Source organism: Chiloscyllium plagiosum, chromosome 24 (assembly GCF_004010195.1).
Source record: "Chiloscyllium plagiosum isolate BGI_BamShark_2017 chromosome 24, ASM401019v2, whole genome shotgun sequence".
NCBI classification, from domain to species: domain Eukaryota; kingdom Metazoa; phylum Chordata; class Chondrichthyes; order Orectolobiformes; family Hemiscylliidae; genus Chiloscyllium; species Chiloscyllium plagiosum.
This window is the reverse complement of record NC_057733.1, coordinates 1294686-1310514: the sequence shown is the minus strand read 5'-3', so window position 1 is coordinate 1310514 and position 15829 is coordinate 1294686. Positions and strand designations below refer to the sequence as shown.

General features: G+C 45.2%; 2 protein-coding genes across 5 annotated transcripts in view; one reads left to right on the top strand and one right to left on the bottom strand.

The window, feature by feature from the left end:
* mif4gdb (MIF4G domain containing b) overlaps nt 1-7376 on the top strand; it is a 27927-nt gene extending 20551 nt beyond the window's left edge. For 2 of the 3 annotated variants that reach the window (XM_043714276.1, XM_043714277.1), the window contains exons 5-6: nt 1120-1212; nt 4030-7376. In XM_043714276.1, the coding sequence (XP_043570211.1) occupies nt 1120-1212; nt 4030-4257 (321 nt within the window). In that variant the 3' untranslated portion in view covers nt 4258-7376. The remainder of the gene's footprint in view (nt 1-1119; nt 1213-4029) is intronic. The other variant, XM_043714278.1, reaches the window with a different exon arrangement.
* A 7762-nt stretch (nt 7377-15138) lies between these two features.
* Nucleotides 15139-15829, bottom strand: part of LOC122561945 (ras-related protein Rab-37-like) — a 124649-nt gene continuing 123958 nt past the window's right edge. For both annotated transcript variants that reach the window (XM_043714274.1, XM_043714275.1), the window contains one exon: nt 15139-15249. In XM_043714274.1, coding sequence (XP_043570209.1) covers nt 15144-15249 — 106 coding nt within the window. In that variant the 3' untranslated portion in view covers nt 15139-15143. The remainder of the gene's footprint in view (nt 15250-15829) is intronic.

Here is a 15829-nt window from a genome sequence, read left to right as displayed (position 1 = left end):
TGCCTTCTTTCTTTTGACGAGAAGCTCCTCTGCTCTCGTCATCCAAGGTTCCTTTATCTTACCCCTTCTTGCCTGTCTCAGAGGAACACATTTGTGCATCGCTCGCAACAACTGTTCCTTAAACAGTCTCCACATGTCTATAGTGCCCTTTCCATGGACAATTGCTCCCAGTCCATGCTTCCCAACTCCCGTCTGATAGCATCATAGTTTCCTTTTCCCCATTAAATATCCTCCCATTGTGCCTGCTTCTCCATAGCTGTGTAGAATGTGATTCTGGATTAGTGGTGCTGGAAGAGCACAGCAGTTCAGGCAGCATCCGAGGAGCTTGCTCTTCCAGCACCACTAATCTAGAATCTGGTTTCCAGCATCTGCAGTCATTGTTTTTACCTATGTAGAATGTGAGGCAGTCGTGGTCACTATCACCAAAATGCTCTCCTACATCAAGATCTGACACCTGCCCCGGCTCATTGCCGAGCACCAAATCCAAAATGGCCTCTCCCCTCGTCGGCCTGTCAACGTACTGAGTTAGGAAACCCTCCTGAACACACCTTACAAAAACAGCTCCTTCCAAACCATCTGCTCAAAGGAGGTTCCAATCAATATTGGGAAAGTTAAAGTCATCTCCCCAGTCTCCAGGTAATCTCTGTCACCCTCTGACCCCCCACCCCAGGGTAAGCTCTGTCACTCCCCACCCTCAATAAATGTTTCTGCGTAATGTCAGGCTGCCGCTGTTATTGATGGAGCTAACATGTTGCTGGATGAATTTTAATGTGTTTCTCAGACTGAAGGTGAGCTGGAGTTGATCGTATTGACCAGCTTTTGAAATCCAGTGATGCTCCCATAACCAAGTTTTCCCTTTGACATAACCTGGTCAGGCCCCTGGATGCTGGGCTCTGACAGTGCAGGAATGTTGGGAATTCAGAGTCTGAAGTAGAGGTGAGGGCACAGCTTGGATCCTCATCCTGAATTCATCGTCTGACCATTGTCCTAGTGTTTGCTGGTCTCTTATTTTGAATGTTGTTCTTCTGTGAAGCACTATGATGAGTGATGCTATATAAATGCGGAGTGGAGGGCGGACATCCTGTGCACCTGGGTTCTCACTCCTGTTGTATGTTTCAGGTGAATAACATGCCCATGATGGCCCTGGTTAACCCTGTGTATGATTGTCTGATGCGCCTCGCCCAGTCTGACTCACTGCAGAATGAAGACGAGGTGAGGAGGGGAAGCAGGACCATGGTGAAATTACTTGGGAACCCCTCTCTGCCTCCACGATCCCTGTCTCTGCCTCTGCACAGTCTGATGATCAGAATTCATTTTCCTATTTCCAGATTTTTGTCAAGTTTATTCTCTCTTTCACTCTCTCTCTCACCCTCCCTCCGAGATCCATCTCTCCTGTCGTCATGCATTCTGTCATTTTTTGCTTCTTCAGTTCTGTGCCACCTCAAATCCCTCTTGTGGTCCTTGTGCATGGCTGGACCTTCCTGCTTTATTGATGTCATCCCAGATCTTGACTCTATTGTTGGATAAGGCCCCAGCTCCTTTCTGCTATTCTTGTGTTATTCTTCCAGTGGCCACTGAAGCACTTTGCACTGCCTCCTCTTGGGCAGTGCCCTCAGTTTCTGATCCCACTGTAGTCTCCCTCACTGCTCACTGTTCCAGTTCTGTGCTGATCTTGTCCTCTTGGCAAACTCCCCGCTCCCTCCCTAAGCATACTGTTTTGCACTCTCCCCCTGTGTCAGCTCTGTCTAACCATCTGGAAGGTCTGTTTGCTTGTGAACGAGGCTGTCGCCATCCATGGAATTATGGTGGATGATTAGGTCAATATCCTGGCTTTAACGTTTCCCAAACCGAGGGGTGATGTCACCTGCCCTTGAATGAAACTTACCTGTGACTACTTCCAACATTTGCCCCATCGAGACCTTTGCAATTGACCATGTTTCACACGACACGCTTTTCTCATTCGCACATCTCAGTTCTGATCTTCTCTTGGTCTTTATGGAAGAGTTTCCACATTTCACTTATGAAAGTTCTATCTCTAATTTTTAGACTCTGTCCTTAGTCGTAGACCTCCCCCAACCAGGAAGAAGAATTTATTTCTATTCGCCTTTAATTGTTCTGATTAATACTTTGAAGACTTGGGTCAAATTGTCTGTTAACTTTCAGTCATCCTCTCATTAAAGTCTCTAGTAATTTCCTGACTGTAAGCTATTCATGATTTTCGGTTTCCCCTCTCTCCTTTGTTAAACCATAGGTGGCTGACATGTACAATTTTCCAATCGAAAGGAACCGTCCTGACTTGGGAGAATTTGGGAAGATTGCAAGCTTCCGAGCATTTGTCACTGTTTTACTTAATTTCTTTTTCTTCATTGCTATTTCTCTAATGAGCCCCTTCCCTGGATTCAGCACTAGATTTGCTGGGATTTTTAATACCTGACCTCTTCCCTTACTGTAATCATGGGCATCTCCATCGATTCCCTGTTTTCCAATACTGTCAGTCAGGTTTCAATGGGACATGTGGGCAGCACGGTGGCACAGTAGTTAGTCCTGCTGTCTCAGCGCCAGAGACCCGGGTTCAATTCCCGCCTCAGGCAACTGTCTGTGTGGAGTTTGCACATTCTCCCTGTGTCTGCATGGGTTTCCTCCAGGTGCTCTGGTTTCTTCCCACAGACCAAAAATGTGCAGGTCAGGTGAATTGCCCATGCTACAATGCCCATAGTGTTAGGTGAAGGGGTAAATGTAGAGGAATGGGTCTGGGTGGGTTGCTCTTCGGAGGGTCAGTGTGGGCTTGTTGGGCCGAAGGGCCTGTTTCCACACTGGAAGTAATCTAATCTAATCTAATCCTGATCAGGCTCTTATTCTGAAGAGCCTGAATCAATTGCTTCCATTGATTTTGATGTCCCTTTAAATTTCTTCTTTGTAGCTGTAACTCTCTCCTTTGTCACACTTTGCTGTTGATTGCATCTTTCCCATGCTCCAGGATTTGTCATGGTTTGAATTTATGTTTGCTTTTTTTTTTGTCTTATGTTGTCTCTTATCTCTAAGAATCCTTGGCTGATCAAATTTTGTGAGAAGATTTGTAGCTCGGGTGCTCGTTGTTGTGGTTCTGTTCGCCGAGCTGGGAATTTGTGTTGCAGACGTTTCGTCCCCTGTCTAGGTGACATCCTCAGTGCTTGGGAGCCTCCTGTGAAGTGCTTCTGTGATCTTTCCTCCGGCATTTATAGTGGTTTGAATCTGCCGCTTCCGGTTGTCAGTTCCAGCTGTCCGCTGCAGTGGCTGGTATATTAGGACTAGGTCGGTGTGTTATTGATTGAATCAGTGGAATTCCCTGGCTATTCACTCATCCAGTATCTTAGTATTTATACAATCTATCACTTCACAGTTGATACACAAAGTGTCCAAACATAGTTCCCAGTACAACTTTAAATCCTATTCTGTTTCCTAATTCCATCCAAAAATGTCTCACTGCCTGCTACTGTGTTATTACATACACTTTATAAAATCATTGAAATTATTTCATCTTAAGTCCAACTGCTATGATATTCTGAAATTTATGACCACAATTAATTCAATTAGTTTCTTACACAAGGAAACATAGAAAATATAATTGGGAGGAGGCCCTTTGAGCCTGGTCCACCATTTAACCTGATTGTGGATGATCGTCCAACTCAGTGCCTTCCTCCCCATTCTCTCTGATCCCTTTAGCTCTAAGAACGATATTTAACTCCTGTAAACATTCAGTGTTATGGCTTTAAATTCAATGGTAAAGTTGGTGCTTTATGTAAGGAACATTTAATCATTCCGCAACATTTAACCTGTCCTGCTCTAATTTTTTTTAATAACAACTTTATTTCTTTCTCCTGTTCTTAATTTACATCTTTTAGATTTTGTTTGCCTGTCAAGCCTAAAGTACATGGCACTTTGTTTCCTTTTGTTTCTTTTAGAAGTATTTGCTATAGTGAAGCTTTGTGCCTGCTTTCTCTCTGCGTGGGTGGTTTGATAATCGTGGTCCCTGGCTCTCCCTCTCTCTAGGTGGACTGCCTTGTGCTGCAGCTCCATCGAATTGGGGAACAGCTCCAGAGGATGAACACCCAGCGGATGGATGATCTCTTCTGCCAGCTTCGAGATGGTTTCCTGCTGCAGCACCAGCCCTCCTCACTGTCCCGCCTGCTGCTGCTGGAGATTATCGAGTTCCGTGCCGGTGGCTGGAGGATGTCCGAGAATGCTCATAAATATTACTACAGCGAGGTGGCAGACTGACAGCACAAGAGAGAGAAAGGGGAGAATGGGGTCTAAGGTGGAGCTGAGCTTTTTGTGCTAATTGAAATCTGGCGATGATTTTTTTAAAGGTGATTGATGTATGTGAGATCGACCAGCTGAGGGCCCTGATGGTTCAAGTTCCCAATTGCTTAGTCACAAACTCTTCTTGATAGCATAGACTTCTGAAAATACGGGAGCCAGTCATTGGGCAGGACTTGGAGTAGGTGGTTGATGCCAGTCTGCCCCATCTATGCTGATGCCCAAAGATAAATTTTTATAAATTTTAATACAGCTATCTCTTGAAAGCAGATGTGACTCATGTTTCCCTACTTTGACTGTGACTGTGGGCTTCTGTAGTGGTGCAGTGCCAACATCAGTGCCTGCTGTACTGCTTCCTTTACACTGTGAGTGTAGCAACTGGTGAACCTGTGAGAGCGCGATACTGAATGAGAGATCCCACGGAGACAGGCCCTTTAGGCCAAACTGGCCAAGCCAACAAAAATGTCCACCCACGCTAACCCCATTTCCACACTCCCAACTCTGAGAGGGTTGATGGGGGTGGGGGATTAGTGGTGGCAGGGGTTAATGGTGAGTGGGGGCAATCACACATTGCTTATGTTTATAATAATGAGATGCTGGGGCAACGTATTGAAAGTTCTACAGTCTCACCCTCCCACTGACTTTGAAAATCTTTCTCCAGCATACCTCCACCTCCCCATTGTGCCCTCACTCCAGTTGCTGGTTTCTGGCCAGGATTGGCATGTGAGTGGCATTGACTGGTGCAGTGTAGACAGAGGGTAGTGATTGGCTGCCTGCTCCCCAGGCTGAGGTGACTTCCAACTTGGCTGCTGATACTGGAGCTGCTTTGTTTGTCACAGTTGATTGGTTTTGAGGAGTTTTGTCACAATAAAGGGGCCCATTTGATTTTGAGACTTGGCTGAATTCTTCATTAAATTATCAGGAGATTAAAACCCAATCTGAGGGAAAGGGGGAGACTATTCAGCCTTTCAATATGCCAGCCCATTCCAATTGATTATGGTGGATCAATATCTTGAGATCATCTTCTTCTTACTTCGGTTCCTTATGTTAGAAACATCTGTTAGTTGCTGACTTGAATTATTTCAGTTGAAAGCTCTTTTGGAAGTTTCAGCTTGGAGGTGTCTCCTGACATCAACCCTGAAGAGCCTGGCTCCAGTTAGAAGAATTCTGCCCCCTGTTCTGGTCCTGCCCTCCCCATCAGAGAGAATGGCTCCTCTCTCTCGATCCTGTTGAATTCTCATGAACACCTCAACTCGATCAGTTCTGAGCCTTGCTGTGTTCACACAGTTGCTGACCAGAGGTGGCGCTAGTTCTCCACATTCACAATGCATTTCCTCAACTCAGGCTGGATGGTGAGTGGTTGATAATGTGCGATGTTCTGCCTGTCTTTCTCATTACTTCTAGAATTCAACTCACTCTGAGCAGCAGCTCTTACACGTGCACTTCTCTCTCTGGAACCACTCTCTCTCACTCTGTCTTTCCACCTCATTTGTCTCTCGTTACCCCATTTCTTTTTATCTCTCTCTGCCCTATCCATCTCTCTGTCAACTTATCTCTCCACCCCATCTCTGTCTGTCTCTCTCCTCTCCCTCTGTAGTCCCCTGTGCCTCTCTCTCATGAAGAAGTTCATAATCTACTCCCTGGCCTTCCAGTGACTCTGGTTTCTGGGCTGTTCTTGGTCCATAGTCAGTCCCCTGTCTCTGATACTTCACTCACCTGGACCACTGAGGGTGACCTACGACAAGACTCTCGCAGATGTGGGCATTGCATTCCTGCACTTGTCCTGTGAGAACCCATACAATCCCAGTCAGAGAGGGTTTGGCATCTTGGTTTAATCTCCAAACCAACCATACCCTCGTCATCGTGAAGTGCCCAGTTTGAGATTGGCTATCAGAATTGAGGCTGGACTGTTCAGGACTATCTGACAGCTGGACCTGTTCCTTGCTCAGCTGTGCTGTTGTCAAACAGGATAGAGGCCGCAAAATCACAAACAGTAAAGATCAGCGAGAGACAGTTATAGGAGAGAGGAAGTGCTGGAATAGAAATGCAAACAAGCTCTTGTAAGGAATGGGCAATGGCAGGCAGCTCTGGGCTGGGGGATGCTGTGCTGGCTCTGACATTGCTGGCACCTGGGCAGCTTGGCACTGTGCCATCCACACATGGTTAACGGTTAGGCTGGTGTGCCTTATGTGGTTGCACAGCCCCTTCTCGTGTGGGGGAGGAAGATGGAAGGGAAGCCTCAGCTTTGCTTAGAAGCATCTCGCAGACATCCCTAACACAATACAGTGCTCGACTCTCCATTTGGGTAATCCAATTCTCTCAAAGCCCATGTTGTGCGAACTCTGCAATGCACATTCCTGTATCACTTAGATGAGCATGCCAAGAATCAAGCAGTGGTTCTGAGCTGGTTTATGTTAAAGTAAACGTTGGTTAATCTACTACAAACGAGAGCCCACAGTTCAAGGCTCATGGCTGATCCCACCTTGAAGAACTTTCCAAATGGTTCTGTACCAATCAGCTATTTCTCAAAGTTGCAGCTTTCTCTATAGAAAGCACGTCATTCCTGTTGAAATTCAGTTAATTAGTGGAAACAGCAAGATCCCACAAACTCCAGTTCAGCAGTTAATCTGTGTGTTTTAGTGATGTCACTGAGGATAAATGTTGGAGCTAACACGAGAGACAATTCCTGGCCTCTTGTTCAATGCAGTGCAATGGGATCTTGGAGTGCTCCCTTCAGCACCGATCCTCTGTCTCCATCAAACAATCCCCGGACAGGTACACAGTAAAGCTACCTGTACACTGTCATCATGAAACACTCCCAAGACAAGGACAGCATGGGTTTGATAATGTGTAAAGCAACCTCTTTTAAAATGAAAATCTTTCTGTACTGTTTTAAACCAAAAGTAAAGCTTGACATTGATCCTGTCAAGTACTCCCAGGACAGATACTGCACCGAGTTAGATATGGAGTGATGTTTCCTTTATATTGTTGTATAAACACAGGCATAGTAATTCAGTTAATTTAGTCACCATTGTTATTCACTATAATTTATTAAACATCTAGCTTTCCTGTCTCAAATTTCTTCTGCTTCCTTGTTGAATGTCTTAGATTTTTCTGACTGGATCATTCATTTCATCGCTTCCCTCAATTAGTCACTTTGACATGACCTTTTGTGTATTGAACCCTTCACTTAGTGATTCTCTGAGCATTCCTGATGTTACACAGACCATCCCCCACTCAGTCCCTCCTCCCTTCACTCTGAGAATTCTTGAGTTGGAATATCATCTTTAACATTGTAACATAGTGCACAGTGTTTTACAGAGCATCATCGGATAAAATTTGACATCATTGGTCCTAAAGAAGCATTAAGAGAAATGATCAAAGGGTTGGCCTGAGAGTTAAGTTATAAGGAGCGGCTGACAGGAATAAACAGCCGGAGAGGTTTTGGGAGGAAAGTCGAGCCTGGGGCCCAGGCTGCTGAAGGAATGGTCACTGGGTGCAGTTTGAAGCCTAGAATTGGATGAGCACAGAGATCTTGGAAGCTTGCAGAGTTGGAAGAGATAAGAGAAGGATTGAAAATATTAAAATTGAGGCAGATTCCTCGTGGTCAGCGAGTATAGTGGTGGAACACAACTTGATACAAATAGTAATATAGGCAGCAGGCTTTTGGCTGATTTCAGGACGGCAAAGGATGAACATAAGGAGCCAATTGATCCTGCTCCACTATTTGATCTGATCAAGGCTGACCTTGGGCTTTAAATCCACTTTCTAACAAGTGTCCTTTATTCTTAAATAGTCTAATGCCTCTACAATGAAGGTAGATAAAGGAGAGCCAGGCGATACAGTATGCTGTATTTGGACATTCAAATGTCATTGAATAAAGCTGCCATACAAAAGGTTAATACACATTAGGGCTCATGGAGTTGGGGGTAACATGTTGGGCTACGAAGTGGGTGTGGTGTATATGGATTTCAGTAAGCCATTTGATAAGGTTCTCCGTGGCAGGCTCATTCAGAAAGTTAGGAGGTGTGGGATACAGGGAAATTTGGCTGGATACGGAATTGGCTGGCGGAAAGAAGACAGTGGATGGAAAGTCGCTGACCAGTGGTGTCCCGCAGGGATCTGTTCTTGGGCCTGTGCTCTTTGTAGTTTTTATAAATGACTTGGATGAAGAAGTGGAAGGGTGGGTTAGTAAGTTTGCCGATGACACAAAGGTCAGGGGTGTTATAGATAGTGTTGAGGGCTGTTGCAAGCTACAACAATACATTGACAGGATGCAGAGCTGGGCTGAGAAGTGGCAGATGGAGTTCAACATGGATAAATGCGAATTGATTCATTTTGGAAAGTTGAATTTGAATGCTGAATACAGGGTTAATGACAGGATTCTTGGCAGTGTGGAAGAACAGTGGAATTTTGGTGTCCATATACATAGATCCATCAAAGTTGCCAGGCAACTTGATAGGGCGGTTAAGAAGACATATAGTGTCTTGGCTTTCATTAACAGGGGAATTGATTTTAAGAGCCATGAGGTTTTGCTGCAGCTCTACAAAACCGTGGTTATACCACACTTGGAATATTCTGTCAAGTTCTGGACACCTCAGAGGAAGCTTTAGAGAGGTGCAGAGAAGATTTACCAGGTTGCTGCCTGGATTGGAGGGCTTGTCTTATGAAAAAAGGTTGAGGGAGCTAGGACTTTTCACACTGGAGAGAAGCAGGAAGAGGTGTACAAGGTAATGAGAGGCATAGATAGATTGGATAGCGAGAGACTTTCCCCAGGGCAGAAATGGCTGTCACGAGGGTTCATAATTTAAGCTGATCGGAGGAAGGTAGAGGGGCGATGTCAGAAGTTGGTCCTTTACACAGAGAGTGGCTGCGTGGAATGCACTGCCAGCAGTGGTAGAGATATTAGGAACATTTAAGCGACTGCTGGACCAGCACATGGACAGCAGTAAATTGAGGGATGTGTAGGTTAGGTTGATCTTAGATTGAGATAAATGCTTGGCACAACATGGTGGCCAAAGGACCTGTACTGTGCTGTATTGTTCTATGTTCTATATTCATATGGATAGGGATTAGGTTAATAGATAGGAAGGTGAGTGTGAGCATAAATGGGGCATTTTCAAGTTGCAGGCACAAGGATCAATGCTCAGGTACCCAGCTATTTATAATCCAGGTTAATGGCTCAGACAGACAGTAATGTTTATTGATGATATCAATCAAGGAAGAAATGTAAGTTGTGTGGGGGTCACAAAGAGATACCAAATAGGTTAAATAAATAGGCAACAAGATGACAGAGATAGGATGAAGTGAGGAAGTGTGAAATCATTGACTGTGGTCATCAGATCAGAAAAGCAGAATATTTTTTAAATTTGTCAGCTAACCTATTACATTTCTTGCAGGAGCACACACAAATCTCTCTTCCACCGTCCGGACATGCCTTGGCGTGCCCATTTGCCACCGGGCGGTGGGGATCCCCAGTGGAGGGCTCTCTACGCGGGAGTCCTCCCCCTTTCTCTCAGGGATCTGGGGTGGAGGGTGCTGCATACAGCAGACTCCCAGCCCAACTGCTTGTTCTGTGGCGCTGTGGAGTCCGTGGACCACGTGTATATTGGGTGTGGACATTTGCACTCCCTTTTTGATTTTCTGAAAAACCTCCTCCTCTGCTTTTGGTTGCACTTCAATCCCATGCTCCTGATCTTTGGGCACTCGGTACGGAGGAGGGAGGGCAGGTCTGAAGACCTCCTCGTGGGTCTGCTCCTGGGCCTGGCCAAACTGGCCATAAACAGGTCCAGGCAGCGGGCCGCGGAGGGGGTCGTTAGAGCCGACTGCCTGCCCCTCTTCCGCGGTTACGTTAGAGCCTCCCGGGTGTCGGAGAAGGAGCTCGCGGTGTCGACCAACACCCTGGAGTTGTTCAGGGAGAGGTGGGCGCCGCAGGGAGTGGAGTGCATTATTTCCCACTCCAACTCTATTTTGATTTAATCCCTACCCTCTCCTTCACTGTTTGATCACACAGCATTGCCCTTTGATGTGAAGGGCAGTGCTTGTCACTGGCCACTCAGGTGTTTTCCTTTCTTCCTGGTGGTGGAAATTGAATAAAGAATAGTACACCTTGTGTCTCTCACTGTGTCTCACACCTGCACACACACACCATGGTTGCTGGGGAAAAATAAGCACTACCGCAGTTAGGCGCTAGTGTGGGGATTAATTAGGGAAAAAAAGAAAAAGAAGAAAAAAAATATAAAATAAACAGGAGCCTTCACACAGCATTGCCCTTTGATGCGAAGGGCAGTGCTTGTCACTGGCCACTTGGGTGTTTGTCTTTAAAAAAAAGACAAATCTCTCTGATCTTCACATTAATCAGTTTTGTGAATTTTTAAAAAAATTTCATACTTCCTCACTTCATCCTCTCTCTCCCATCTTGTTGCCTATATCTCTTTTTGTGATCTCCTCACAATTTACATTTCTTCCTTGATTGATATCATCCATAAACATTAGTGTCTCTGAGCCTTTAACCTGGATTATAAATAACTGGGTACCTGAACGTAGATCTTTGTGCAGCAATTTGAAAATGCTTCATTTGTGCTTATGCTCTGCTTCCTGAATATTAATCTTTCCCCTATCAATGTGAATATCTTACTCCAACTCCATTTGTCCTGATCTGTATTAAACTTATGCTTGGAACCAGCAGAGGTGGTAGAGGCAGGCACGGTAGATTCATTTAAGATGAGTCTGGACAGATGCATGAGTAGGTGAGGAGCAGAGGGATACAGATGCTTAGGAATTGACCGACAGGTTTAGACAGTACATTTGGATCGGCTCAGGCTTGGAGGGTCAAAGGGCCTGTTCCTGGGCTGTAAATGTTTTTTGTTCTTTGAGTGATGTTTGGATATCCAACCTCACCTACTGGCTCACCTTTATGAGTTATATCCTCGAAAATCTTGAATAAATTTGTCAAACAGGAAACAAGATTGAAGACAGGATTGTGAATCTTTGGAATGGTCCAATCTGGAGGTGGTAAATTATTTATTGAGAGGATTTAGAAGCAGACCAACTAAGGTAGGGACAGAGTGTCATCCCACTGGGTACTCCCTTAACTCAGTCTTTCTCAGAATCTCACACTGTGGCTATTTTCTCTCAGCCAGTGTTTCCTGACAAACGTACTGTTACTGCTACACCACAAGATGAGTGTTGGCTAACTACTGCTCCCCAGTTTAGGTCTTTTGAGTCAAAAAGCACAGGATGATATTCGGATCATTGTGCCCATCCTGGCTCTCTGAAAGAATGATTTCGTTAGTCTCCTCTTTTGTTGTTTCCCAAAAACCGATCACACATTTCCCCATCAAGCACTCATCCATTTTTCAATGCAATTTCTGAATCTGCTTTCACAATCCTTTTACACAGTTTATTCCAGATCATTGTGAGTCACTGCATAAAAGAGAAATTCTTGTCTCTTCTCTAGTCTTTTGTCAATACTTTGAATCTGTGTTCTCTGGTTTCCAGACCTCGATCACTTGAAGTAGTTCTCTTCATGGGTGAACTATCAGAACTCAAACTTAGCTGTGGACCAGGACAGGAGTGACAGAATGACATGAAGCTCCTTCAGAGGACCCCTAAGCTCCTTCAGAGGACCCCTGACATCAGGAGTTAGGTGTGAGTTTGGCACGATTGAAGGCTCAAATAGCAGAAGAATGATTGGTGGGGGAAGGGTAAAGAAAGGCTGACAAACCACGTCATAGAGTCGGACTCTTCTGTGACACTGGGGAGCTGCCAAGGATGGGCTAACATTGCTCATATGAGGGACACCTCCATTTTTGGCATAAATAAGTCAAAGGACACTTGCCTGGAAACTCTTAATACATCAATTTCTATCATAGGCACAATTAATTTTTTCAAAAGCTACACAACTGAGGAAGCTTCCACTAAAACAAATAATACATCAGAACAGTAATCTCATTATCCAGTACAAAGCAAACATGTTTTTTATGTACAATTTCATCTCAAGATTAAAAAGCTGCAATTGGAGATATGTATAAAATGTCTTATCAGCTGACCTGCACCTCCCCCGCCATCCAGAAGGAAACAAATGTGACTGTATTTAAAATCATGCTTAAAGAAAATAACATGGCATTACAGGAGGGCACAGAAAGATGGCATGTGGACTGTCTGTTGGCCATGGTTTGCACAGTACATCATGGTCTCTGCACAGCTTTCATAAACACTGAACATGGGGATGGAATGGTAGTTGGGAAGAGAGTTGGAGATGGGAAGGGTTACATTGTACAGTGGTCAGTACACATCAGTCTACATTCCACACAAACAGGGGCAAAGGGAAAGTCTCTGAATTAAGCTGCTCCACATCCACACAGTTTGGTACCCAGTGGCCAGTGCTGTCTGTGAGGAAGGAGAGGTGGGCAGCAGGTGAAGACTGGACTTTCATGCTGCATGGGAACAGAAGGAATCCATTCAGCCCCTCAAGTCTGTGATGGCTGATCTAAAGCTTAATACCACTTTGACCTTGCCTCACAAAAATCATTCCCAGTTTGAAGTTTTCGGTTGAGCCCTGCCCCTGTCTCCAGCCTCCATAGCGTTTTGGGAGAGTGGGTTTCAGATTTCCACCTCCCCTCTGTGTGAAGGAATGCTTCCTGCCATCATCCCTGACCGAGCTGACTCAAATCTGAAGATTGTCCTCCCTTGTTCTGGAATCACCCCAAGAAAGAAGAAACAGTTTCTCTCCATCTATTGTTTTAATTCTTTAAACATCTTGATAAGATCACTGATAATTCTGTCTGCTGCATTCAGGGGATTATATGGCTAGTCCAAAACAGACATAATGTAACTTTTTGAGACCCAGTATCATTCAGATGAACATGAACATAGGAAGGATCAGGCGTAAGCCATTCAGTCCTTCCAGCTTGCTGCACCTTTTAATTAGATTATGGCTTATCATCTCCCCAAATACTAATATTTCCTATCCCTTGATGCCAATCAATCCACACTGCTTTCCTCTCAAGGCTGGAGATCCATCGTGAGGGGCACTGTCAAGTATGGATTACAAACTATCGTCATTGGATCTCTCCAGCTGGACCATCCAGTTCATGCGATAAGGGTCCTTCCCCCAATAATTTGGTGAAACTCCAAGGCTTCAGTTGTAGACAACTCTAGAGGAAGGTAATGGGTCAGAGGAGCAGTCGGGCGAGGGGTTGGAGAGAGAGCTGAGTAAAGTCAGGGACTGGATTGGACTTTGAGCTGACAGCAACCTCCCCCTCAGACCTGCAGGGTCAGTGAGAGGGCACCTGATACCCATGGAATCACTGGGTACCTGCTGGTCTGTTCCAAGTGCCCTTAGGCTCCATGTAGTGGGCTCCTTGGTAGCACAGTGGGTGGGTTAATGTGGAAGTGGTGAGGCTAGGAGGTGGTAGAGTAATAGAGGCTGGTTTTGAGACATCATGGTCAGTAGTTTGCCTATTACGGAGCTGGTAACTGTGCAGACAAGAGGTATGAGCTGCATCCAACTGCTTACCTGAATTGAGGTGATATCAGAAGGGGATAAAATACCAAGAACCATTCAAGAGAAGTCTGTCATAACAATTTCCACTGCAGGACAAACCTGTGGATCCTGCTTATCTCCAGCAAGCTGTCCAATCAGCATACTAGAGAGTTTCCTGGATTCAGAGTCTCTTAGAATCCCAGGGGAATTGCAGATGTCCCACTAACAGAGAAACTGTTTTGTGTTGTGGATGTCATATCACATGGTACAGGTACAGAATGGACAGGCACAGAAAGCATATCAACCGGGGATAGATATAGGATTTGGGTATGGAATGTCGTAGAGGAATAGTATAGATATAATTATGGGACAGGAGTAGTCATCAAAGAGCGTGGCACAAATATGGGTATGTGATGTCGACAGGATGGAAAAGAGTATTGGATAGGTATGGGCACAGGGTGGGACTGGTATAGAATGGGTACGGATAATTTAGACATGTAAAATAGGACCAATATGAAATAGGCATGGATAGATGCAGGACTAGGCACAAATGTGGGATGGAGGGATAGGTATGAGACAGGTACAGGATGGTATGGAATGGGTACAAGATGGTTACGGAAGGGTATTATGCACTACTAACAGGTACAGGCTGGGAAAGGATGGGTACAGGGTGGATATAAGATGGATATGGGTTTGCACAGGATGAGTATAGGATGGTTACAGGACAGGTAAAGGATGGGTACAGAATGGTTACAGGACAGATATAGGATGGGTACAAGATGTTTACACAACAGGTAAAGGATGCGTATAGGACGGTTACAGGTCGGGTAAAGGATGGGTATAGGATGGTTACAGGACGGGTATAGGATGGTTACAGGACAGGTATAGAATGGTTACAGGACAGGTAAAGGATGGGTATAGGATGGTTACAGGACAGGTATAGAATGGTTACAGGACAGGTACAGAATGGTTACAGGACAGGTAAAGGATGGGTATAGGATGGTTACAGGACAGGTATAGGATGGTTACAGGACGGGTATAGAATGGTTACAGGACAGGTAAAGGATGGGTATAGGATGGTTACAGGACAGGTATAGAACGGTTACAGGACAGGTAAAGGATGGGTATAGGATGGTTACAGAAGGGTACTAAGTACTACCAACAGGTACAGGCTGGGAAAGGATGGATACAGGGTGGGTATAAGATGGATATGGGGTTTGCACAGGATGGCTACAGGACGGATACACTGCTGAGCATGATTTCCAATATACAAATAGTGCATGTTTCACTGATCTTTCAGAGCCAATCAATTAAGCCGATTGCTACTCTGAGCCCTGAGTCCTCCAGTCAGAACAGCCCCTTATTCAAAGCCACAACAGCTGGATTTTTCCCGCTGAGATTCGATGTACTCATCGATTCGGAATTTGGGTTCGTTGGGTTGATTGACAGATCTGTGTTTCAGCTCCCTGGGATGAGAGAGAGAACATGCATTATTACTGCAGTCTGTTTATTGACACCCCTCCCCAACCCTACATCCCATCCAGCTGTGGGAATCTGACCGGCCTGTATCTGTCCCATACCCTCTTCAAATCCATCCTTTCCCAGCCCATTAACCCACGGAGAATCCAGACCATGGAAAAGAGCCTGATAGAACCAGGTATTGGAATGGTGCCATATCCTGTCCACATTAAGAATATAGAACACTACAGCACAGTACAGCCCCTTTGGGCCTCAAAGTTGTGTCAAACCTTTGACCCATTCCAAGGTCAAACTAACTTACATACCCTTTATTGTACTATCTTCCTTGATGTATCTGACTCGACTATCACCGCTGGCAGTGCATTCCACACACCCACCACTCTCTGTGGAAAGAACTGACCTCTGACATCTCCCCTAAACCTTCCTTGAATCACCTTAAAATTATGCCTCTTGGTGATAGCCATTTCCACCTTGGGAAAAAGTCTCTGGCTATCCACTCTATCTACGCCTCCCATCATCTTGTTACACTTCTATCAAGTCACTTCTATCTTTCTTCACTCCCATGAG